This window comes from Serinus canaria, chromosome 1A (assembly GCF_022539315.1).
Source record: "Serinus canaria isolate serCan28SL12 chromosome 1A, serCan2020, whole genome shotgun sequence".
In the NCBI taxonomy this organism is placed as follows: Eukaryota; Metazoa; Chordata; class Aves; order Passeriformes; family Fringillidae; genus Serinus; species Serinus canaria.
In genome coordinates, this window is record NC_066314.1 from 37,346,910 (window position 1) to 37,373,095 (window position 26,186).

The window sequence follows — 26,186 nt, forward strand, 5'->3', positions numbered from 1 at the left end:
TCAGTTAAGAAATCTCACTTAAAAATACTATAGTGTTTAAAGCAATTAAGATGTTGCTCAGTTGGAACATACAAATACCACATACTGCTAAAGATTTAATTAAGTACTTTCAGTAAAAATCAGAAAATATGTTTTTATTTTTTAAAAAATATTATCTGCATAAACATTTGTTTTAAAATGCTGATGAGCCTTCATTCCCTTGATTTGTAATTCCACACTCTTTCATGTTTCTGCAAGGTGAACTCTAGAGGAAGTGAGGTGAATATAAACCATGGAAAAGTTGGCATGCATCTATAAAAAACCCTATCTTGGCATGATTGCTATTTATTTTGGCAGTAGGCTTTTATACCTTCTAAAACCAGATTATCCTGTATGTCTTCTCAGTTTGTCCTTATTCATTTTAATCTCAAAGTTTAGGCTATAGAAAGGGGGAGTGTAGCCAAAATCCATTTCTTTCTCCTCAGACATCATGAGCTGGAAAGGACTTAAATATTGTTTCTCATTAAGATCAGTGGTCACACTCCCCATTCTCCAATTTTACCATGAGAAAAATGTGTTTGAAGTCCTCATTTTTTCATTGAGGAACCAGCTGGTCGTTGTGTTCTGTACAGTTTTGACCAGAACAACTCTCTGAAAATAAAAATAAAACCGGTATTTTTCCTAAGATGAGTAAGTTCTGTATTTAGACAAAGGTATGAACAAATGAGATAGTTAAATTTAACTGCAGACAAAACTGTTGTCATCTTGGCTTCTGAAATAAATGGCTCTTTGGCTATTCTGTCCCTTTTCAATATTGGATACAAGCTTCTAGAGGGAAAAGGCAATGCTTGTATGTTCAGAGATCTTGCCACTCTAAAGGAATCTGCAACAAACAGTATATACCTTTCAGCTAACATTCTTCTCAATAGTACAACAAAGCAAACCTCATGTTCCCACTTAGATCCTCTTGATTGTCATCCAAATCATAGCATTTGCATAGTTTGACCATTCAAAGTTTTAATGGGGAAAATAAATTTGCAAACCCTGTAAATTGGACTTGTCTTTTGATTTAAGCATTTAGTTCTGCCTGTACCTAGACGCAAAGTGGTTATTTAAAGCCACCCCTTGAAGGGAATGCCATGGGAATGGGATTCCACTGGGGCTTAATGGCTTTAAATGAGCACCCCTCCCCAACAGCTGTACCACTCAGTCCTGCACTTTTCCCATACCATTACTTCTGCACTGCGCTGGATTAATAAAGTCAAAACAAAGCACTGTATCATGTTTTTAGAGATACTGTGTTGCATATGTTAATACCTTGCTTCTGCATACTGACCTCAGGCAGTGGCTAGGATGGCATCTGCAAACTAACTCTTCAAAACATGAGCTGGACACAAAGTGCTGTGATGAGGAAAATAATCTTGCTCTGTATTTGTTTTGCAGCTAAGAAGCTCTTTCAAACAGGCCTTTGGAAAGAAAAAGTCCACCAAACCTCCTTCCTCACATTCAGACATAGAAGAGCTGACAGATTCCTCCCTTCCTTCCTCACCTAAATTGCCCCACAGCTCAGGAGAGTGTGCAACAACTTCAATGAAACCATCACAGTCAGCATCTGCGTAAGTGTCTCTCTTGGCAGATGGGGTGGGCTGGGAAGCAGACCCCCTCCAGCGTGGCTGTTTGCAGCTCAGAAACCACTGTCAACAGCTGTGATCTTCTTATCCTGAGCTCCACCCATTTGCCAGATTTCTCATGAGCTTCACCATTTACATACTGGTTCTGCAGCAGGGCTTTATTCATAATCTTTCATCCTTTCACAGATTTCACCCAAAATCACCTAGCCATACAAACTTCCAAAGCTTATTTTGTGCTCTCCCTGCACCATTAGCAACTTTGTCGTATCCACTTAGCAAAGACCAAATGCTAACGTTTCCTTGTTACCTTTTTTCAGAACATTCTAAAAATATAAAATTCTAAAATATTTTTTATAGTGTACTCATTCCTCCTGTTATTACTTTATCTACTTTGTAGCTAGTGATGTATATAATTTTTACTCTATTTCTCCTCTTTTATCAGCTTGGATGCTCTTACTCATATCCCTCTGCTTTTTTTTTCATTCTGTTAAACTCATAACTCTTTCTAATACAGGGTAATCCACCTCTTTGAACCAAAAAATGTCTACTACTGATGCTAGCTTTACTTTCCTTCTCCTAATTAAGAATAATCAGGTCATAATTGCTTTTTCTTAAGGCACCCAAAGAATTCCAGTCTCATGACTGTTTTATTAGATAATAAATGGAATATGCATGGAAATAAAATTTCATTTCCTATTTGCTTAGCATAGGAAGGTATGGACACATCACAGAAAGAGCTGTACCCTAATATTCAGGAAAAAAATCCTAGTGTATGTCTTTCTTAATCTTTAATCACATTTAAAATATTTGTGCATGTTTTGAATTATATTCATTATTTTTCTTCCTCTATTTCACATGTATTTTATTTGCCATGAACTTCATCTTCCCTTTGCTTACGATTTCTTCATATATTTTGTTGATGGAGTCTGGAGTTCTAAACCGTTCCCTTTACTTTCTTCCAATTGCATCTGTGTAATACATGTGTGTGCAGGTCATCTCTAGTCTGGGCATCAAAGAAAAGGCAAAACGGTCGCGTGGTCTACAAGCATAGATCCCGGTAAAACTGAGTGTGGGGCATGGAGTTGTATACCCAGCTGCTGACCTGAAGAGTGCTGCATCTTCTTTCCCAAAATGCATTTGCATGCATTTGGCAATTAAATGCTGACCTTTGTTTCTTTTTTACTTTTTTTATTTAATATTAGCAGCAATAATCACAATAATAATACTTATTGTCATAAAATATTTTTTCATATTGAATTTTTTCTGAAAATATTAACTATTTATAGTCACAGTAATAAAGAACAAATAACATTTACTGAATTGACTGGAAATATTGCTTAATGTAACAATGAAGCCAAAGTTCAGTGTTTTATTTTCTACTGTAGGTTCTGATGATGATACAAAGAGGCAAAACAGTCTGACAGGAGAGCTGGACAGTTGTGGGTCCCTGAGACAGTCACGTTTCAATCTTTTCTTACACTATAATGGTTTCTTCCCTTAAAATAAATGCTTATGAAAACTAACCACATGGTAATCCAGTCTTTAAGGGCAAAAAACCAAAAACCAACCCACATGATTTCATAGATCATACATTACAAAATGACAGGCTATAAGCAAAACATAAACCATCACAAATCAAAACCATTACAGATCAAAATCTTCTAGACTATTAATTCAAGGACTGTCCCTTTGTGTAATATTAATAGCAGAGAAAAATATTGATGCCTAACAAATAATAAATATCAGCAGTACAGTTTAATCAGCACACTTCACTTCTGACTACTGTTGCATAGAGAAATCATAAACTTTGCACCAAAGAAATTATGTGAGTATAAAATCCAATTAAAACCAATGGATGCTAGACACTCAAAGATACCTGAAAAGTAGTTAAGAATTTGTTTTTCACTATAGAGAGCTAAACTAAAAAGCTATAAAGCAATCTGATCACTTCTTTTGGAGGAGGCTTTTTTTTTCCTTTTTTAATTTGCAGTTTGATCGTTTTCATGTTTCTTTGATAAGTTTCTTTCTTCACTCATAGGTTTCACCAGCAGCAAGCATTTTTCTGTTCTTTGATATTTAATAATGACACTGCTTTGGGGAGAGAACATTCCTTTAATCTCCCACTTGTTTCCTGCTCCTCTTTAGGATCTGTGAGTGCACAGAGGCAGAGGCTGAAATTATTCTTCAGCTAAAAAGCGAGCTGAGGGAGAAGGAGCTCAAATTAACAGATATTCGTCTGGAAGCCCTCAGCTCTGCTCACCATCTGGATCAGATCCGGGAAGCCATGAACCGCATGCAGGTCAGTGCAGTAGCTGAAGTGATGACAGAGATGTACACCAAAGGTATGACCGGTGGGTTTCCTCTCCCAGGACTTTGTCACAGGCACCAAAAAACTGTCAATACAAAGTAAATTGCTGGATTGACTGTACTTCTGAAGGATGGGTATGATAAGTGTTCACCTTATAATAAAGACATTCTTACATGTATATTAATAGCTAAAATGTGTTTAGGAGATATGGAAGAAGACATAATCCCTGCCCAAAGGATATTTATTATCTCAAGCCTATAACTGGAGTTAGCAACATGACAGAGAAGCAGATCAAAAAGTGATTTCTACAGCGTTTTAAATCCTTGAGCCATGGAGGGGGGCAGGATGTTATGTGCATACTCTTTCATCATTTCTGATTCCTAATTCAGTCATGGCTTGCCAAGGCAAAGAATGTAAAATTGAACTAATTACTGTATCCAGCATCATACAATTTTGCTAAATTTTTTTGTTACATTGCCCCAATTCCTTTGTGAACACATTTTTTCATTAGAAGGTTTTCCCTTTCATGAGGCTGAAAGGATGCAAAAAGAATGGCAACGTTCTTCAGTAGAGCACAGAGTTTTATGGGTCTCAATTCTGTTGCATACATGCAAATGGCCAGTACCATGGTGGGTGCCCAAAAGTACCTGTAATATCCACACATTGGGACATAAATCTTTCAGTGGAACTGGGCCCTTCTGGAATGGCAGCTAAGATACCTATGCCAGCCCTGAAGGCACTGTAAATCTGTGTAAATCTGGGGGAACAGAATCAAGGCCGTGGGCTGATGATTCAGGTTGAGACAGATTTGGTACATTTAAAAGTCTAGGAATGAGCTGTATGATAAACTTCTGTTGTAGTCAATAGAGTTTTAATCCTGTAGTAGTGAGGGCTAAAGAGCTATCCTAAAATTTCCCCGAGATAGGTACAGAAGGTGAAATGGAACTCCTTGAGCATAGGCACTTCTTACCATTTGAACCAGCCTCAAGTATTTGCAGCTGCCCAGGACATAAAAGTTTAGCATTCTTCCATGGAAGACCATGTTTGTCATGCCACTGGAAACCCACATTTGCACAGCTGAATCCAGCCCAGTGTCGTGCCAGCAGAACTGCTCTGTGTTGGCTGCTTAGGTCAGGTGCACCTTTAGGCACCTTTCTGTAGATGCCTACAGCACCTGATTTCATAACTTCAGAAATGGAGTGCTTGATGTCTTTTCTAGATCTCTTTGTTTACACAATGCCTGTATCAGTCTCAGCCAGATCTTTAAACATCTATGGTACCTGCCATCCTCCCAGGTGCTCACACCACTACGTGCAAACACTACTGTGGGATATTTGGCTGAAGTTCAGTTAGAGGGAAGACTTATCAAGAACTGGTCCATAAATATGGTTTCATTTGTCCAGACATAAGTAAGGCATTGATCACAAGGCACTGAAAGGTTTTAAGGAACTGTGAGGAATAGAATGCAGTTACTTGCAGTGGTGGAGAAAAGGATGTGAAGGCTTGTCATCTGATGACATTCTCATACTGGGAGATGAGTGCCTGAGTCAGGTAAACTCCCCAGAGGGAGGGGTCTGCTGTGGGCACTGTCTCCAAAGTCTGAACTTCCTCAAACCTGGGCAGAGAAATGGGGATACTTCCTCAAACCTTCAGAAATGGGGGAACTTCCTCAAACCTTCAGAAATGGGGATAACCAGTAACAGCATCTCAACTGCTTGAGATGCTGTTACTGGTTATCCCCATTTCTGAAGTTCACCCAAAAAAACAGGCAGCCACCTTGCAGTTGCCAAACTGATATTTTAGAGGATTGATGAGTAGTGGTAAGGGGAAAAAATAGGAGTGGTGGAAGTGATACATGAATATTTTTAGATTCAAAGCACCTTAAAAACCTAAAGCTCAGGTGAATTGTAGACTGCTAAGAGCTATGTAATTAATCAGCTTAATTTGCAGAGTGGCTCCTGATTTGAACCCTGGACGAAACTGATACACCCATCTATTACCTTCTGTTACTGTTATGCTGGTTTGCCCCTTCCCTTTCACTGTCTTCTCACATGTGTGTATGTGATCTAATCTTTTTGTAGCTGTAGCCAGGGTTTTTTATGATGCTATCTATCCCTTATGTTTTTACTTGTATAATATAGCTGTTCAGCCTCCATTTAAAAAGTAATACTTTTAGCAGGGTGATGTGAATGTAGAAATAAATTTGATGCGCAGATCCATCTGCATAAGCAGTTGCTTTGTAGTGCACTTTGTGAAGCAACTGGTAGCTAGATTTAGATGGTACCAGGCTGTTCTCAGGCTAAGTCTTCATTTTATTATTGTACATTCAGTAATGACTTGGCAGCACAGAGGATTTAGCTAAAAAATTCCAGTTGTTCTGATTCATCTGTTTTCATCAGAGAGAGTTTGCTCACTGCTATGTTAACAATCCTGTGTCTGAATGATCCAAAAGTCCTATTTGATAGCAAGAAGGGTTATGAAACTGTTAAACTATCAATTTCTAATTTTTCATTTTTAATTTAATTTCTCTGTGAAGTTACTGCTTAAATTTTATATTCAATGGCAGTAATAATTTTCTTTGACTTTAGAATCATTGATACATCCAGTAACTTGCCTAACTAACCATTACCTTAGGTACTTGACAATAGAAAGTAGCTGAAAAAAATGGGGGATAGCTGGGGAAATTCTAACCACACTCACCTTATGGTCAATTGTGCAATAAACACAAAAGCTTGAAGCTTATGTTGTTTAGGATCTATCTTGAGGCAAAATCTAAAATAAGGTTATTGGGGGCTTTCCCTTCATTTAAGAAGTAAAGGCAATCCAGTTTTCACTGTATTCTATCTCTGTTGTGAAAGTGGTAAACCAGTTACCTGGGTCAGGGGAACAGCATCACCAGACTAGCCACCAACATTGGTATTCCAAAAGAATAACCTCCTGTGCTTTGGTGTTGATTTCTTTTGTCTGTAGAATGAGATTGAGATACTGAAAGCTGAGAATGATCGCTTAAAGGCAGAGACTGGAAATACGGGAAAGCCTGCCCGGCCGCCATCAGAGTCATCAAGCAGCACATCATCCTCTTCATCACGGCAGTCACTAGGACTTTCTCTGAACAATTTAAACATCACAGAAGCTGTTACATCAGGTAAACATGCTTTGGGCACGTGCCTGCCTCGGCAGTTGGCAAGAATTTTTCAGCCCTTTAATGGGCCCCACAGGAGAAGCATGACTGGAAATTAAAACCCTTCATATCATTCAGGTATACATTCAGCATACATTCAGTAACAGAAGAGGGAGAATGCTGGTGGTAATGTGGAAATGAAGCTTTTAGAAGCCCCTGAACAGCAGTAAGAGACTGTTCATTATGTTTGCTTTGCTCCTAGCTGTGACACTCTCTGCCTTTGTAGTTTACAATACTCTTTGGCCATCCAGTTTACAATTTATTTGAAAAGAACTATCTGTTGAAATATACGTGACACCTGTATATTCTCTTGCCCATATGGGATAAGTATGAGTATAGTATGTGAAACTTTCTTCTTTTTGTTTACAGGTCTTTGATCATTCAGTTAGCTCCCTTAACTTGACTTCATATTTCCAGCTAAGGCAGAAGGTGGTCTCAGCTTTATCCTTTATATTTTTTTAATTTGGCCCAGCGAGCTGGCCTATGTTGGACCAAATCACCATTTATCATAGAAGCCAAACCCCTCCTGATCAATTAGGCACTCTCATTGTCTTCTGTGAATAAAGGAAAGCAAGCAGAAGTTTGGTCCACATCCTGAACATTAACATTGGATTATTTTCCATGCCATGGAACTTATGATAATAAGCCTTCTACATTTGTTTTGATAATGTAGCCAAGAAACAGAAGTGCTGTCTCTAACATTAGAACCAGGAGTAAAGCAGGAGCAGAGCAGCACTCATTAGCATAGACGCCACAGAAATTATAATGCAGTCTCTGGAAGCAATAAAAGTGTGGCTAATAATTGTGGAAAGAGTCTAGGCAAGAGTACAGCTGGAAATATGCCAAACTGACTGTAATTTGAATTGGCAGTTACTCATATTATCTTGCCAGTCATTGATTACACGGATATTTGAACATTTTTTCTGGTTAATATCAGATTTTGTATGAAAATTGGTATTTTTTTTAATTTACATTACAGCCCTTTGAAGGGTTTAACTTTTAGCATGGAGGATCCTGAACTAGGCCTCAGCATGCAATGAGCTGTTGCAAAAGCAGGGAGAAAAAATTTAACTGCTCACAGATCCACGCATATTAAAAACAAACAAAAACAAAAAAAAAAATTAACATAATTTTTTTTTGCAATATGGTGGTTATAGAATGTCTCTCATGAGTAGCAGCCATTAGCACTTTGTTGCTTGGCACTAACTCTGTCTAGATACAGGAATAAGCACATGGGAAGGAAGGTCTGAAGAAAAGGAGTGGGAACTAGATGAGAATACAATGGGTGAAGAGGAATGGGGGAAAGAAAAGGGAAGGTAAAAGATAAGATAAAAGAATGAAAATAAATAAAATTAGGATGAAGTGTTCAGCAAAATAATAGAAATAATTAAAGCTGGAAGAAAAAAAAGAGGAAGGGGAAGAGGAAAACAGGGCAAGGAAAGAAGGAGAGCAGGATGACTGGGAGAAGTGGTTGGATTTGATGATCCTAAGGATGTTTCCAGCCTAAATGATTCCAATATTTTGTAAACTTTATATAATTTTCTGTGATATTGTTCTAAATGTTTTTCTCACATGCAAAGTAATTACTTTTCATTATAAAAAATTAAAGATATGAGTGCCTAATGAGGAGTGGAGAATTTAATTTGATTATGAATCTGGAATTTTTGATCATTGTGATGATCATTTTGTTATCATGCCAGAGAACTTGGAAGGGTAAACGCTTCCCACCATGTCCTGTGGGACTTCTGAGACAGCTGGAGTACCACTGAACAAAAGTCCCTGAGAATATGGGGAGTTAATCATGATGAGGATTAAGCTGACAGAATTGAGTGGTTTGGCCCTTCATATTATAAAAATACCATTGCACTTTCTGGGAGCAATGTCTCCAATCAACCATGGTCATCTGGAAGTGACCTAGCCATCCACTGTCTCTTCCTAAGGTGTGATGATAGCCTCCAGATCAGTGTGAGTGGCAGCCTGGGAAGGGAAGTGGTGCTCAGAGACACCCCGACTTCAGTCACTCACTGGAGTGAAAGGAGCCAACAAGGACCACTACAAGACTGGCCCAGAGTGCCAGAGCTCTGACAAGAATTGAACTGAAGTAACCATAGCATGCCTAAAGAGCAGACCTGGCAGGGGGTGATTAAAACAATTAGTACCACCATGGAATTAGAGGCCCTTGGGCATCTTCTTAGCCCCTGGTATCAGTGATAGAGAGAGCTCTTAGAAAGCGGAATTTGTTCTTTTGCTACAGAGTGGTTCCTCTTTCCTAAAGACTTAAAGAAGAATGAATTTGAAGGGCTACATAAGGGTCATTTAGAGATTGAAAAATTTCACAGGGGTATCATGTCATAATTTGCCTTCTGACAAGCTATGACATTATCAAAGCTCTTAGGTTTGCTCAAAGGTTTGTCAAATATGCCAAAACACAAGTGAAGTGAAACATTCAGTGGTGACACAGAAAATCTGTCGGCCTGGAATAAAGCAAGCATAGATTTATTAAAACTCACCAAAAAAAATTTAAATTCTTTGTTCAATGAATTAAAAAAAAAAAAAACCAACAAACCAAAATGTTTTTAAAAAAAAACAAAAACAAAGCAACAGCAGAATCTACATTCTAGATCTTGATGTAAGTTATCAAACTTTTAACATGAAACCTTATTTTTAATACATTAATTGAAATTATATTCATAAGCCTTGTTTGGTTTTCCTTTGAACAAGTGACTGAATCTTACTGGGACCTCATTTAATTTGGATGAAATCTGACCTTGTGCTGACTATGTCATGAAGTCAATGTTTTTCACACTAAGAACAAACAGGGCTTAGGTTAGTGGATTCCTGTGCTGGCCTTTGAAGAAAATGCAAATCCATAATCTCATCTAATTTTATAGTTAGTTTAAAGGTAACAGTAAAATCTCAGAGAGAACTTCTAGAAGAAAGCAGCAGTTTTATCACTTGCAATAAAGCTGTAGGTCCAGCCTTTAATAGAAATATATCTGCTTCCTCATTTTGGGAGTTAATGAAGTGGTAGAAACAGAGGTGTAGAGCAGATCAAAATCTTTCTTCACCTCCAATAAAACGAAGCCTTTCCTTAGAGAAATGGCTGAAAATAGAGTCACATATTCTGGAGGAATCCAGAGTGGGGGTGAAAAGGACTCCATCTATGCCATATGTACAGAAGGCAAAGGAATCATCTGGAAAGTGAAATTAAATGCTATTTAACTTAACAGCAAATATATAAATGCAATGATTTCTTGTTTTCTCTTCATACAACATTCTAAAAAGCACAAATGAGTGCCCAAAGACATAAATTTGATTTAGTTTTTAAACAATATTACTTTGTGAACATACTGTAATTTTGAGACAGTTCCAAGAGGGAAAGCAAAGACAAGACTATAATGCAAGATTTTATTTATTTGTGGATTCTCTATCTGTTTCTACATGATTAAAACTCTTAATATGCCTGCAAAAATTGACAACTTGTAACTTTTTGTTAGACCTCCAACAGAAATAGTGAATTAGGAATAAGCACAGAATGCAACAATTCCAAGTTGTTATCATGGCAGCCTTTCTTTCTAAACAAATTTTTAACTTTTAAATCCTTTGTAGAAACATTGAACTGATGATGTGAACATAATTTATGTGATTTTTCAGACTGATCACTTCCCTTCTTTTAATGTAGATATTTTGCTGGATGACGTCACTGATGGAGCACTGCACAAAGAAGGTCATAGTGTCAAAATTTTAGTCACCATAAACAAAGGCTATAGTCAGGCCAAGGTAAGTGCATTACCCAGAGCAGCATTATGGCTTAAGCAAATGCTGGAATATAGTAGGTCAAATTTTTTTCAATATTTTAAGGCAGGAACTGAAGGTAAATATCCCATAGATTGCAGCTCTCTTCTGTCATCCATAATCAATACAGTTATGGAAAACTCCATAGGCTAATGCCATATGGCCTCTCTCTGCCTTTGTGGTGGCTTAGACACTGCTAATTCTTAGTTTAACTAGTATTAGATATCCTGGGACTTGCTGTCTCTGTTTTTAAGTCATTGTAAATTAGATCTATGCATTGGTCTCCTTAGGGTACAACTGTGAATTTGCTGCTGAAAAATTGTATTGTCATGTTTTCATGTTCTCTGTTATAAAAAATTTCAAATACAGTGCAACCTTTATTTTTAGTCATCTTTTTAAGATCACAGATGCAATCAAAGAGCAGAACAAAATTCCCTTCTTTATAAAGATGTATCAAAGCAATGTAATCTGTACCTACTTCTGGCACAGAGATTATAACCAAAGTTGTAAACTCTCATTCTAAATAATAATCTTATTTTTCATTAGGAAAACTATGAATTTTCACAGAAAACTAATTAGCACCATTTTTTCCAATAAAATCTCTCTTTGCAGGATCAAAAGCCACATGCATACCTGATAGGATCAATTGGAGTCAGTGGAAAAACAAAATGGGATGTTTTAGATGGTGTAATCAGACGTCTCTTTAAGGTAAGACACTGAAAAATTGGCTTAAGTATTATTACAATTTTCTTTTTCACTTTAGAAAATTTCTGCATTCTTTGAGTTGTCTTGCCAAGTTTTTGTTCTGGTTTGAGGTTTTTTTGATATATAGCTAACACCAACTACTATTAAGCTTTATTCTCAAGGTCGCAGTTCTTTTTTTTACGACTGTAGGCAGTTTTCCAAATAGTTCTCATTCAATAAATAGTTTTATGCCTTATGTTTTCATATAATTTCAGGAGTATATTTTTCGAGTGGATCCAACTACTAGCCTGGGTTTAAGCTCTGACTGCATTGCTAGCTACTGTATAGGGGATGTAACTAGAGCCCATAGCCTAGAAGTGCCTGAACTGCTGCCTTGCGGATATCTGGTTGGAGATAATAACGTCATCACTGTGAACCTGAAAGGTAAAACCTGAAGAATACTTCTGCAGACACCATAGAGTTCTACACTACAGTTCCCTATCCTTTTATGTTTATTTTTCTTACACTTGACCTTTCAGTATTGTCTCTAGTTTGAGGGCACATTTATCACAAACTGCCTGTAAGACATTGCATAGTATCTATCACAGCCTTTTGAGGGAAGTCTAAGAATATCTGTCCTCCCCTGCCTGACTGCCAAATCACAACAAAATACAGATTTCTAAACAGTGGCAAAAATCCAACCCAAAAATAGAGATTACAATGAGAAATACTTATGCTTTATTCAGTTCCACAGGAAAAATTCTATACATTTCAAAATCTCTAGGGATTTGCTATTGGAGGGTAGAGGGGACCTTCAGGAGGACTTTATATACATTGATGTGACAACTGGTAGCCGCCCTCGTGGCTGTCACTTTGACCTTTTTTTTGTCATCGTTGCCAGTAATGTCTGAAACATATCTTTGCCTCACTGAGCCTTCTCTTCACATTTACTCTCATTGCATCTCTCCCATTCATCTCAACTCACCACTGCTGTTTAATTTTTTTGTGGAAGGATGCCAGTATTTCTACAGTAAAGCAGGGATTTGATTTAGAAGATTTTATTTAAGAGGTATCTTACTTTGCTTTGGGCATAGCACTGATGCCATCAGGTGCTGGAGCAAATAACTACTTTAGCAAGGATAAGACAGACCATTTTTCTTTTCTTTTCTTTTCTCCCCAGGAGTAGAAGAAAACAGTTTGGACAGTTTTGTGTTTGACACATTAATTCCTAAGCCGATTACCCAACGGTACTTTAATTTACTGATGGAGCATCGCAGAATTATTCTGTCGGGACCCAGTGGCACAGGGAAGACCTATTTAGCTAACAGGCTGGCTGAATATGTTATTACTAAATCTGGCAGAAAAAAAACTGAGGATGCAATTGCAACTTTTAACATAGATCACAAGTCAAGTAAGGTAAGTTACAGCTGCAAACATAATCTATTGCCCAGTTTGTAGAACAGATTCCATTAATGGGTCAACTCTTCTGCTGTTCAGTTAGCATTTCTTCCTACAAGAATTTGGTGTCCAGTCCTGGTGATAGACAGGGACCAGATCTCTGTTATAAACAAACCATTGAGGCACTGTCAAGGAAGTCTCAATTTTTTCCCTCTTGAAGAAACCCACTTTAAGTATAGATGCAGAGTCCAACTCCTTTGTAAATTAAATTTTTGAAGTGTCTGTAATTCCTTTATCAGAAGGTTTGCTATATAGTAATAGTAGTGTATCTTTTTTATGATGATAACATCAGCCTTTGTTAGCAAAGATTTCAAAGGGCTGATTTGAAATTACTGTCTTGGGCTCAGTTTCTTCATCAGCCCTGGGGAGATACAACTGTCGTGATTTCTGGTCAGGAAGCTGACCGTACTGAAACTGCCTCACACATCATGTCACATTCCCAGTGATTTACATAGCTCAGATTATCAGGTTTCTGGCAGGGCTACTGTGCTAGCCACAGATAATGCTATTCACCTGGCTGTCCTGAATTGAGTGCACTCCTTACTTGGTTCCTGGGGGGACAAAAATGAAAGGGTTTGTCCGGAGCTTTCTGATTTTCACAGAACATAAAGAATGCTAACGTAAGAAGGGAGAACATACAGATCCCAAAGGGGCAAAAGGACCATTCTGGCAAAAATAACTGCTTTTCACTGACTTTGTACAGAGGATTTGTGGTGCCATTTACTTTGGCAGAGAATGTGTTTGTGTTCTATTGTTATACCATGCACATCTCTAAAGAAAATTGTCCCACAAAAGAGCAAGCTTTTGGATTTCTAGTAAATTGCTTGGTCTGTGTGTTTCACTGTTGTTGATGTTTCACTGCTGCTTTTGGGATTGGATTGGTTGGGGTTTTTTTACCATTTTTCTTTACTTCTATCAAAATTCATGTATAATTTTTTGAGTTTGTAATAAAATTTAAAAAAAAAAGAAAAAGCAACATTGTCAAATACCAAGGGTGTTTGAATAACATAGATGGTACTATTCCATGGAAGAAACCTATAATGTTCCCTGAGAGACACCTGATCATAAAAAGGCAAAGAAAAATCTTTCTTGAAATAAAAAAGGTGCATGTTCCCATGAAAGAAGAAAAGATTCAGCTATGCCTGATCCAGAAAATAAAATGGCAGTGGGAACTCTGCCCATGATACTAAGCATTTCCAACCCTGACAAAATTAGATACCTCTAGAGATACTGCCATAGAACTTGACTAGCCCAAATTCTCAAGAGCAACTGTTGACAAAAATATGAAATGTTGGGATTGTAGAAAGTTGTCTTTTACTGCTGCACTAAACAGCAGCCAGACAGCTGACAGGAAAGAACTTACACACCAAATTTTATTATGAGGTGTGATAAAGCATCTCCAAGAAGGCAGGCAGATTTTCAGTGAGAGTGCTGAAAGGAGATATCTAAAGGAGCAGTTCATACACCAAAATTGTGTGACAGTGTGGTGGGGTTTTGATATATAAATGTGGCACTCATAAGAATGAAGGTCCAAAAATTATTATGAGCATCTCAGCCCACTGGAAATGGCATATTTCATTGCAATGTATTTTCCTCCTGATAAAAGATATTTTATCAGCAAATTTCTAAGGAATGTATCCCCCAAATCACAATGCTTCAGTCATTTGCCTTGTGTTTAGCACCTTTGTTTTTTCCTAGCATGAGGCTTTAATGCTGCCCTGTGCAAACAGGATGTTTTCCTGCATGTGCAGATCCAGCTGAGTGATCCACAGGAGGAAAACTCTTTATCAGTCATTTTATCTTTCTGATTTTTTTTTTCCAGTGAAAATATATTTATGGTCTAATTGATTAATCTCTTCTGGGCTTGGGGCTTTTTTTGTGATTTTGTTTTTGGTTTTTTTTTTATTAATTCTGCTGAAGGATCTGCGACAATATCTGGCAAATTTAGCTGAGCAGTGCAGTGCTGACAACAATGGTGCTGACCTCCCTGTCGTCATAATTCTCGATAACCTCCACCACATCAGTTCACTAAGTGACATCTTCAATGGTTTCCTCAACTGTAAATATAATAAATGGTAGGTAGCACCTTTTCTCTCTCCTTGCACACAGATTTTTACAATTAAAACAGTAAAAGCTGCTGTTTATTTTGCAAAATAAAATGTCCAGTGAAAACTTAGGCTCCCATAAGCCATCTGCAAGGCTGTTAAGTGCTTCAATAATTTTAACCCCCTTCAGCCAAGAAGGTAGCTGTCTCCTTCACTTCATTCACATTACTTCCATGCTTCTCAGTGAGATGTGAATGCACCGCAAGACTTAAGAATGTGCTTGAATGCTTGACTGTATTATAGTGTTATCCTTTGCACCCTGTCAGATCACACAAGCTCATTAGTACCATAAGAACAGCTTACACATTGCTATAGGGGAATTTGGGATAAACCATGCCATACAGGAGCAGCTTTGAGTCTAGCAGATTTGCCCTTCCCACAGTTTTCCTGCGGCAGTGCAGAAGTAGAAAGTTGGCTGACTGTCCTTCATTCTCAAGCAAGAGTAAAAATAACATTTTCTAGAACATTTACTGCCTAAAACATTGGTTATTTCTGCTGTAGAAGTGATGTCATAGGGACTTCCCTTCCTAAAATCATTGCATGCAATGATTTGCTGGCTCATCTCATCCATGATGAGATGGCTTTTGAAATTAAAAAGCTAAACGTACTGCCAAATTATGAATTACATTAAGACAGGATTTATTTATTTATTTATTTATTCATTACAGATGGGCACTAGTAAACTAATATGTGCAAGAGGGAAATCATACAGGAATAAACTTTTTAAAAAGGGTACCTTAGAAATAGTTTAAATGTATGGCTAGAGTAACCCAGACTCTTTTGAAATTGGCCTAGTACAGATAAAAAGATGGAATATATTCTGAATATTTGAATGAATTCTCCCTCAAAAAATCCTACTGCTTTTATATTTCCAGTCCCTATATTATTGGAACCATGAACCAAGGAGTTTCTTCTTCACCAAATCTGGAGATGCATCACAATTTCAGGTACATTCACTGTATTTACTGTGGCCATGTTTGCTCAGCTCCCTGCTTCTCAGCCCAGTTCTTTGACAAATATTGATCTTGTTTCTCATCACAGTAAAGCATTTCAGTTTCTCTCCTCTATTGATGGGTCTCTGAATGGTGTTGGGGAGTGGCAGAAGAAATAAGACACTGTCTGGCACCTCTAACAAGTTGCTGAAGATGATTGCATTCCTACATTACTTTTGTTTTCAGCAGTGTCTTGAATTCCTGCTGGAACATGAAATGGCTGTGATGAAAAAATGAGCAGAAATGAGGTTCCTTGGAGCAGTGCTATACTTGCTGAATAATGACACTATGACATTACTTTCATCTGTATGTTGGAGAGGAAATAATGTATTTGCTGTTCATTGCTGATGACATTTCTCTCTTCTACCCAGGTGGGTGCTGTGTGCTAATCACACAGAGCCTGTTAAAGGTTTCTTAGGAAGATATCTGAGAAGGAAACTGATTGAAATGGAAATAGAAAAGAGCATACGCAATAATGAACTTATGAAAATCATTGACTGGATCCCCAAAACATGGCATCATCTCAACAGCTTCCTAGAAACACACAGCTCTTCAGATGTAACCATTGGTGAGTCCACTGCTGGAATGGTTTGAAATAAGGATGCAGGCTGAACATTTCAAGGGGTTTGTGAAGATTATGTTATTATTTGTTTAAGTTTCCATGTCTCAATGGGAAGTACAACATAGGTGTGGGGAATTTGTCTAGTTGTCAGCAAGATTTAAAATAAAATTGAAAGTTTATTGAGAGATTATATATAATTTCCTGGTAGTTCTTTGTTGCTAAATACTTTCAAGTAAAATATCACTATTTTTAAAACTAAATTAAAAAAAAAATACCCTGATAGTAACTTTCCTAAGTTTAATTATTTTTTTCCTGCTTTCACACTGCAGTATAATTACAGCAATAAAACCCCTTGGACCTGAGGTCTTTTAATGGAATAACTATGTTAGCAAAGATGTCAGCTTTCACATAGCTCTGCCATAAAACTTGTAAGTGTTCATCAGGCCCTAAAATTGGACTAAGTGGCACCAGTTCATTTTTAATAACAGGAGACTGTTACCTCCTTTAATGTAGTCCTGTTTTAGTATTCTCTGGACTTGAGCTTGTTCTGGTACTGCTCTTTTAATTTCAGAAGATTATTTTAAGTGTGTTTCCTAGTTATACCTTTTTAATACACAACTTGACCTCTCAGGTCCCCGCCTCTTCCTCCCCTGCCCTATGGATGTTGATGGCTCCAGAGTGTGGTTCACAGACCTTTGGAACTATTCCCTGGTTCCCTATCTTCTGGAAGCTGTGAGAGAAGGACTCCAGGTATGTAATTTGTTTCCTAGAAATTTTTTAAATTGATGAAATGCTTTCTCCAAGCTGTTTTTAAACAAACAGTGCATCCTGTTGTAAATGCTGTTGCATTTGCACGAGGAAAATCTTTGGATGGGTTATAGGAGGCAGACTCAAATTCCTTTTGGTTTGCTCTTACTCTGGTGTATAATTTAGCTTTGTCTGCTCCAGCACTGACATATCTTGTATTTTATGAAGAGGGTTTCTTCTCTATGACTGGAGGAAGGTGGGTCTTTTCCATTGTTTAAAGAGTTCCCAGCATGGTTAAATACAGCTCAGATTGTCTCCCGGAGTCAAGGCAATCTCAGCCTACCCCTGAATGGAACAGTTAATGAGCTTTACACTGGTGCCAGAAAATAGCTCCTACCACCTACATGCACATGTAGGCACCTAAGAGATATATAATTTCTGGCCGTGAACACTTCCAGGGATGGGGCATCCACAACTTTTCTGGGCAGATTTTTCCAGTGCCTCACCACCTGTACTGTAAAGAATTTCTTCCTAACATCTTACCTAATTCTCTCCTGTCTTATTTTAAAACAATTCTCCCTAACACTATCTGCCCGCATTAAAATGTTGTTCCCCCTCATTTTTATAAGCCCCCTGGAAGGTTGCAATGAGGTCTTCACCAGGAGAAAAACTCTCCAGGTTATACCAGAAGAGGTTAGGATTTTGGATAATTTCACATCTTTGGAGGAAACCTAAATATTTACATTAATCCAGTCTCTCTTTTTTTTTTTTTCCTATTTCCCCACCCCCCCCAGTGTTTAATTGGCTTTCTCCCTTTCTTTTTTTTTCTTTTTTTTTTTTTTTTTTTGTTTGTTTTGTTTTTTTTTGTTTATGCACAGCAATTCTATATCCTCTAAAAACATGCTTTGTGGAAAGGCATTTTTTCCCACACATGACACCAATAGTATTACTGCATAGTGCAGGGGGGATTGCTATGGGCTAGGCAAAGAACTGTGTAAGCAGCTGAAGTTTCTTTATCACCTGTATTGACACAGTGACATACTGATGCAGTGGAGGTTTAGAATCTTGCCTGTTGAATATCTCATCAGCTTTCCTAAAACTGCTTATCTCTCTGGGAATTACAGTGTTTATGCCTTGTGCAGAATACTGCCAAACATTTGATAGAACAGCCACAGTGAGATTAACGCTTGTTTAGACCAGCTATAAAAATGCAGTGGTATTCTTCATGCTCATATTTTCCCAAGCATACAGGGTAACTGCTTAAATGAAAACTTCAGTTATGCAGCAGAAGATGGCAGCATATAAAAGAAAATATGTTTGTTTCATGAACTGTACTAATTTTTAGCTGCTTTGGATGGCTTCCATAGAATAAAGTTATTAATAATAAACAGAAATGTTAATATCATATAATTAAGTGTTTCTGGAACCAAAGATGGATAAAAACTGCCTTTCTGGTCAGGTACTTTGCAAACTCACTTGTCAGACTTAGGATTTACAAGCCTTGCTCTAGATTCCAGAGAAGATTTAGTCGCTGTTAATCTCAGATGAAGGGAAGTTCTAAAGCCTGGAGTTAGCCTGCTACCTCTGAGAAACATTTCTCTTTACAAATCCCTTTTGTAGCAGCCTAGCCTCAGTGCAGGGCAGAAAAAAACTGAGTATCTCTATGGCTAACACAAGGAACTTGGCTCCCTAACCTGAAGCTCTGCATTCAGCAAGTGCCTGGCAGCAGGTGTTGCAGTGATAAGCACAACCCATCCTTCTGCCTTTATCCCCTGCTATACTCCCTCTAGGAGTGCAGCCCACCTATATCCTGCGTGGGTGCATGCCCTGCCAGTAGCATGGTGTTTCTTGGATTGTGGGAAACTGTTTGAGGCAGGAGAAATTGCAAAAAGCCCTGGTGGATGGCTCCCCATCCACCCCATCATTGCTACAGCTAAAGGAAATCTTTAAAGCAGCTGCCAAGGGGCTCTCAGTTAACATGCTGCTTGTGAACAGCAATACAGAGAGGGGTGAATTTTAGTGAGGATGCTACCAGATCTCCTAAAATTACAATATTCTCATTCTTCCTCTGTCCTCCCTCCAGAGTCATAAGCGTTTTATGTTTCATAGTGAGGAAAAATATATCCCGTGTGAAGTTCTTCTCTTAACGTTCTGAAAGTTATCACATTTAGGATGTGGACAGATGTCTGCTTCAGCATCTCATTTTTCTAGGAGAAGTGAACAATCTGTACTTCTAATTCACTTCGAACAAAATCCAATTGACTTGAATGCTTTTGATAGGTCTGTGTTAATTTCCCTGATATGCAGGGAAATTAACTTAAGCAAAATACTTAGAGGTCTCATTTCACATTGTATCAAGCACTTGCTGTTGTCTACAAGTGTCACTAGTTATGGAGCATTTCCCAACTTGCAGCCACTCTATGTATTGAAAGATCATTAGTGGAGAAGATCTGATCTCCTTAAGGTCTTATTTTACCTGAGTACTGAGAACATCTGAAAGCAAATCTCTTTCTAAAATTCTTTTGATGTTTGTGATGACTTTTTTTTTTTTCCTGCTGTAACAACTGGTACTGAAAAATCTGTAAAATCCTTACCTGTGTTATATCCATAATGTAGATGTACGGTAAGAGGGCCCCCTGGGAGGATCCCTCCAAGTGGGTAGCTGACACCTATCCATGGAGCTCTGCAACTCTACAGCATGAGTGGCCATCACTACTGCAGTTAAGGCCTGAAGATGTTGGTTATGAAGGTTATGCATCAGCAAAAGAAGGAACAACCTCTAAGCACGTTCCGCAGACTGATACAGACGGGGATCCCTTGGTAAGGTTCAGACTTTTGGGAAGAGGCTTTTCAGTATGCACTTTACTCTCACTTGTTAAACTGTACACTGTGCAGTAAAAAAGTACTGTGCACCTATTCCAGAATAGGCTTTTAAAATGAATCCTCCTGTAATCTATGAAAACATTGAAAATGAAAAGAAGCAGGAGGGCATGTATCACCAACACATTAATTTGGCCTTACATTGTTTGTATTTCCCATCTGCCCAGATGTATCTGGTACCCTGTATCAGGTCTTCATCACTGTATTGTTTGGGAGCCACTCTTCAGCAGCTTATTAATCAATTTTATCATGAAAACATCTTTCTTCATCAGACAGTTTTGCATCTACATTATACAAATGAAGGACTGCAATATTCACATTATCTAACTTACCTATTGTTGAGAATTTAGTGAAAATAGAAATTATCCATCCTTCTATTTCTCATGATATTTCAAGTTAACTGATGATTGTGTAATAGTCTTAATGCAGAGGAATGCAAGTGTGGTGGCATTAAATGATAAGAAGTTGATTTCCCTCAATGCCACTTATTGTTTTATTTAAATATGATCCCAGACATTCAGGTTTACCATTGCCTCCTCTGATAATGGGCTATTAAAATGCATATGTTGAACTGCTATTCTTGTGTAGTGATTTCTCTGTGGACTGCCTTTACCACAATTCAAAATACCATTTTAGAGAACTGTATTTCTAGAATAGACAGCCCTTGGAAAAGGGAATTTCTCAGAGTAAAATTCACTTAACTGTGTTAAGAAAATGGTCCCTCAGCCTTAGTGTTTCATGTTCAAAAACAGTGTCCTGAAGAAGTGTAGAAGATCATCTTATTTGAATTTCTCTTCCATTCCATAAGCTTCCAGGTGATATTTTGGCCCTGTGATTTGAGCTTCCAGTGAGTGTGTTGGACAGGCTTCCAGCACAGCATAATCTCCGTTATGGTGAAGACTCAGGCTGTGGGCAGCCTGAGTTCAGTTTCCACTCAGCCCTGCTCCCTGCACACTGTGGTCAGCATTTGTGTCTGAGTAAATATCAGAAGCTTGAAAGTTGTGACTGGAGGGTTTGCCCCCACCTCCAGTGGAGCTCATGGGTGGACAGACCCTGCCCTTGTGGAAACAGAGCACATCTCATGCAGGATATATTGAACACCCACTGCAGGTATCCTGTGTTCACAAGCATGGCTATGTGTTAAAGCTTCAGCAAAGCTGTGCAAAAATGTTGAACACTGTTCAGTGCCTAGAGAAACTTCACCGTGCGAGTTGGAAGCATAGAGATGTAAGGATTTCTGAACAAACTGGAAATTGGGACTTAAAACACAAACTGCTAGGAATAGATCTTTGGCTTTGGTTTTTCTTTGCCTGCTTTTTGTAATGACAGTGTATTTGTTCTTGAAAAACACTGAAGTACTGTCGACATTGCTTGCAATCCTTAGCATGCTGGCAGAAGTGGATGCTTTATAAATAAAATCCTGACCATTATATAGTCAGCCATCAAGCATCCAAGTAATTTTCTGGATCTTAATGCTGCTATTTGATTATTTTCAGATGGTTTTCAGGTACCAGTAATCCCTAAATTATGGTGGGCTCAGTTCTCCTGGGTAGGAGGATCTGTTGCTGTTTTGCTCCTGAGGGCAGCTCCCCAACAGCAGATGAGACTCACTTATGAAGCAGCTGGCATCAGTTCACCCCTCTCTCATTCCCTCCCCATCCTTCTCTTGTAGAGGGGGTATGTTACTGTGATTATGCTTTCAGTTGCTTTTCCAGTGTAATGCATCTACACCATCCAAAAATTATCTGGAAGCTTGACTGTCTCCAACTATGTCCAGCTGAGATATGGCTTCCTTCCTCTGCCGGTGTTGCAGCTGCAGCTGGCCTCACCCCTGAATTAAAGAGAGTTGTCAGGCAGCTCCATTTGTGTCCCTCTTTGGACCTTTAAACTTCTATTTAAAAACCAGAAGGCAATGAAAAGAGTGCCAGTAGGAGCTGCTAACACCCTGCCCTTTCTGAAATCCTTTTGTACGGTCCCTCCTCTAGGTACAAGCACACCTCATACAGCAGGGGAGCTTAATTAAATTTTAACAGGGTCGCTGCAGTTTTAAATGAGATGAGATTATGTAAACATTGCTTTCTTCTTTCAGATGAATATGCTAATGAGGCTTCAAGAGGCAGCCAACTATTCGAGCGCACAGAGCTGTGACAGTGATAGCACCAGCCACCATGACGACATTTTGGATTCATCCCTTGAATCAACTCTCTGAAAGGGACAAATCTTGCTGTGGGATGATGGTAAAATCTGTTTCCACTAGACCACTGCCAGTATTAAAGCAGCACACCGAGGTCTCTCAGTAAGAACGGTGTGTTGTAGGGAGGCAGGAGACCTAACTCTGCAAAGTCAGGAAGAAAAATTGAAGTGGAAAGCTTGAATTAGTTTAATTTCAAGGCATTTCAATACCTATGGAGCCGAGTGAGACTCCATTTGTCAACTGGAAAGTGCCCTAGACCAAGGGCATCTGAGCAGATTGCACACGTGTTAGCCAAACTGGAATATTTTTTTTTCCCTTATCCTCTTTCTCTCTCTCTGTCTCTCTGTGTTTCTCTGTACGAGTTTACAGCGAAACTTCTTTGGATTTTTTTTTCCTTTAGTTTATCCTGAGGTGCTGCATGAACAATGCAGCCTTCTGATTATCTTCTAACCTCTGTTGTGCCACATGGTGCTGGTCACAGGACGGCAGTGGTGTTTGTGCTATACACTGCTGCCCATTCCAAAATGAGTAAAAGATGATAGTAACTCAGAAAGCACAAACAGTATTGTGCAATCACCAGAAAACATGACTGTGATATGCTGGATAAGTGCCAATTTAATTCTAACTGCCATGGTCACGGTGATGCGCTCCATAAAGTTTTTAGTACACAAGTCACAGATTTTATAAAGTTATTTTTACCACAAGGGTCTTTTTTAACCGCCTGCCCACTCCTTAACAACAGTTTTCTACCAATTACTAACCAACACTGATTAAAGGCTTTTTAGGGCTTCATTTGTTTGAGCCTTTTCAGTGAAAGAAGGAACATTTCTTATGGTGCTGTCTCACTGCCTTAAAACAGATTTCTAGAACAGTTTTACAGTTGGTTTAATTCATAAACCATTGGTAATTTACACTGTTTTTTTCTTCATTTACTAATGAGAAAACATCAGTTAACATAGTAGCCTCATATCTGTATATCATGATTTTTTAAAGTAATGGATAAGAGAAAGAACAGTTGCTATATAATATTTTTATCTTGTGAATAGATTTCTCTGCCTACCCTCAGAAGTACACAAGGAACCCAAACCCACTTTCACTGCCACTTAAATGCTGACAAAATCGGCTCAAATCCATTTGGTCCCATGGAATGGAATTTTTGGGAGGATAGATGTTTTGAGTATTTATCCAGCAGAGCTGGATGCACTTGATGCAGCATGAGCACAAATATATGGGTTTGTTTTTTTTTTTTTTTCCTTTTTCTAGTTTCAGCATGTTGTTTTGATTGCTATAGTTGTACATGAAGAATTCAGCATAAAAGAACACTGAAGCAGTGATGTCCACTGTGGAAGAGGAAGAGTTTATACTGTAAAAGTGGGTTGGTTTTGCACAGTCTACTGGGTGGGTATTGTAAATATAGAGAAAAAGAAAAAAAAAAAAAGAAAAAAAAAGCCTTGCACAAATCAAATCAAAAGCAAACAAACAAAATATTGTATTTTATTCTGTTGGTGTTAAGAGATGTTTCACTTGCTGAGATTTCCTGTATGTTGCAAACAAATACAGAATGCAAAACCTAAAAGCTGTTATTACCTGGTGTGTTTGTCCTGTACTTACAGCTGTTACGACTATGCAGGAGCTATCAGTGCCGCAGTTCGCACGTTTCAATATCTGTATGAAACCAATACATGTTGGGGGGAAGAGTCTGGAAATGTTTGAAGTTCATATGACAGGGCAGGCTACAGCCAGACTGCATCCGGACTGCTCAGAGTAACTGGAAAACACTCTTTTACCACCAGAGCCATGGTTAAAATGGGTGCACGTGAACAGGAAGGTACCTAAGGGCTCTGGCATTGTGTAGTCACGTACTGTACACCTCCGTGGATGTTACCTTCGGCATGTGTATCTGGTGCTATTCACTCCTCGTGGCCACCCCGTGGCCACCTGCTGTAACTTAAAGAAATCAATGCAGTTTCCAAATGGCACTGAGCTGCATCGCTGAATCTAGAGGTTCCTACACGGTGCTATTGCCCTAATAAAACTCTGAATTTATGCACGTAGGATTCAGTCTGACCAACATCGTGCCCCCCAAACCTGGATCCATTTCTGATGCAAAATGTCAGTTCATACACCTTGACTGACTCAAAGAACTAAAGCAAAGCTGCTCTTTTTTGTACCTGTGCTCTGAGCAAACCTGCAGATCTTTTCCTGCCATATTTAGCTCACAAACACACAATATTACGTATACAAAACTTCCTGCAATACATCTCAGTGAGTCCACCTAGTTTACAACTCAGAAATTGTTTGTGAAACATTTGTCTGTACACATTTTATATTTTGTACATTTTTGATGTAACATATCTTGTAAATAGACAGAAACAGTGAAATAAATCATCTGAAAATTTTTGTAGTCTTTGTAAAACCCTAATAATAAGTATTTGGTGTCATCGGACTTAACTGGATGATGTATTTTCTATTGGTTTATTGTTCCTCTAGCTTGTAAACCAGCTTGCGTATATTTTTTTTTTTTGCAGGTGTGCACACTGTATCTGTCTAAATTATTACTTTGCCATTAAAGTGGAATTATTTATTGAGAACACGGTCTGATGTCTTTGCAGTCAGGACTACTTAACAGATATTATTTCAAATATATGAATGTGAAAACAAAATGACATACTGAAGGATGTGATTTTTCTGTATTCAGCACAACTGATGTCTGTAGAAACAAAATTAAGTACTGCTTCCAGTTTCAGTGATTCAGGATTTTTGAATGGCTGTTTCCTTAGTGGGAACAGGTTATGCCATTCAGAAACAACTTCACAATCTCCCCATTCTCAGGATTATTTTAAAATACAGGCCTATTTGTTTTAGTGACAAAAAATCTGTCCAAAACCAGTGAAGTATAATGCCTTATTCTGAAACTCAAAGAACTTAGAACTACTCATCAGCACGTATACACCAATATTATTTGATAGAATTCAAAAGAAAGTATAATTGTCTTACTTACCTAACCATAGACTTTGAGGCTGGAAGAGATCATTATGCTCCTACAAGTTGCAGCACCTCAGCTGTAAGTCTCAGCAGCTGGTCTGTAATTTCTCCTGGAAGTACAAAATCCCAGGAAAGACCTTTAGACATATCCATGCAGAGTAGAAGATTCATAACCTCATTAAAGATGTGCATAATTATTCACTGTGAGGTTTGGATTTCTGAAAGGCTTTATTTGCAGTTAAATCTTACATATCAATTTTTCAAGAGAATAATATCCCATACTGTCCTTTGGTATGCCCTTTCTTCTTATACTAAAAAGCACGTCACAATCAAAACCCTCTTTTACAATAGTCTTCTTTGCTTGTCTTTTTCATAAGTCAGGCGACTTGCTCATTCCTAGCTTTTCACAATAAGCCATGGCTTTCAGGCCTCAACATGTTTATTGCAGGACTTTATGACTGTGTGGTTTATCAGATAGTCCACTCTGAAGTGTGGATATAGGAATTGCACATAGCATTCCTGTCATGGTTTTACATTTGCAATAAACAGAGCTAATATCACCTTCCCACTCCCACTTCATATTTTCCCTGCTTAGGCTTCAGGGCTGACATTCACTCTCTAATTGCATCATCCCACTGCAAACTCATGTTCAGTTAATTATCTACCAAGACCCTGACTTCTTTTC

General features: G+C 38.2%; 1 protein-coding gene across 6 annotated transcripts in view; it reads left to right on the forward strand.

Annotated features, from left to right (window-relative positions):
* The window catches only part of NAV3 (neuron navigator 3), a 512,047-nt gene extending 486,991 nt beyond the window's left edge, over window positions 1-25,056 (forward strand). For 5 of the 6 annotated variants that reach the window (XM_050987333.1, XM_030237841.2, XM_050987329.1 and 2 more), the window contains 13 exons: window positions 1,423-1,595; window positions 3,756-3,909; window positions 6,889-7,063; window positions 10,782-10,879; window positions 11,507-11,602; window positions 11,854-12,022; window positions 12,759-12,994; window positions 14,957-15,111; window positions 16,017-16,088; window positions 16,505-16,701; window positions 17,327-17,445; window positions 20,059-20,262; window positions 22,412-25,056. In XM_050987333.1, coding sequence (XP_050843290.1) covers window positions 1,423-1,595; window positions 3,756-3,909; window positions 6,889-7,063; window positions 10,782-10,879; window positions 11,507-11,602; window positions 11,854-12,022; window positions 12,759-12,994; window positions 14,957-15,111; window positions 16,017-16,088; window positions 16,505-16,701; window positions 17,327-17,445; window positions 20,059-20,262; window positions 22,412-22,531 — 1,968 coding nt within the window. In that variant the 3' untranslated portion in view covers window positions 22,532-25,056. The remainder of the gene's footprint in view (window positions 1-1,422; window positions 1,596-3,755; window positions 3,910-6,888; window positions 7,064-10,781; window positions 10,880-11,506; window positions 11,603-11,853; window positions 12,023-12,758; window positions 12,995-14,956; window positions 15,112-16,016; window positions 16,089-16,504; window positions 16,702-17,326; window positions 17,446-20,058; window positions 20,263-22,411) is intronic. The other variant, XM_050987322.1, reaches the window with a different exon arrangement.
* Window positions 25,057-26,186: the final 1,130 nt, after the last annotated feature.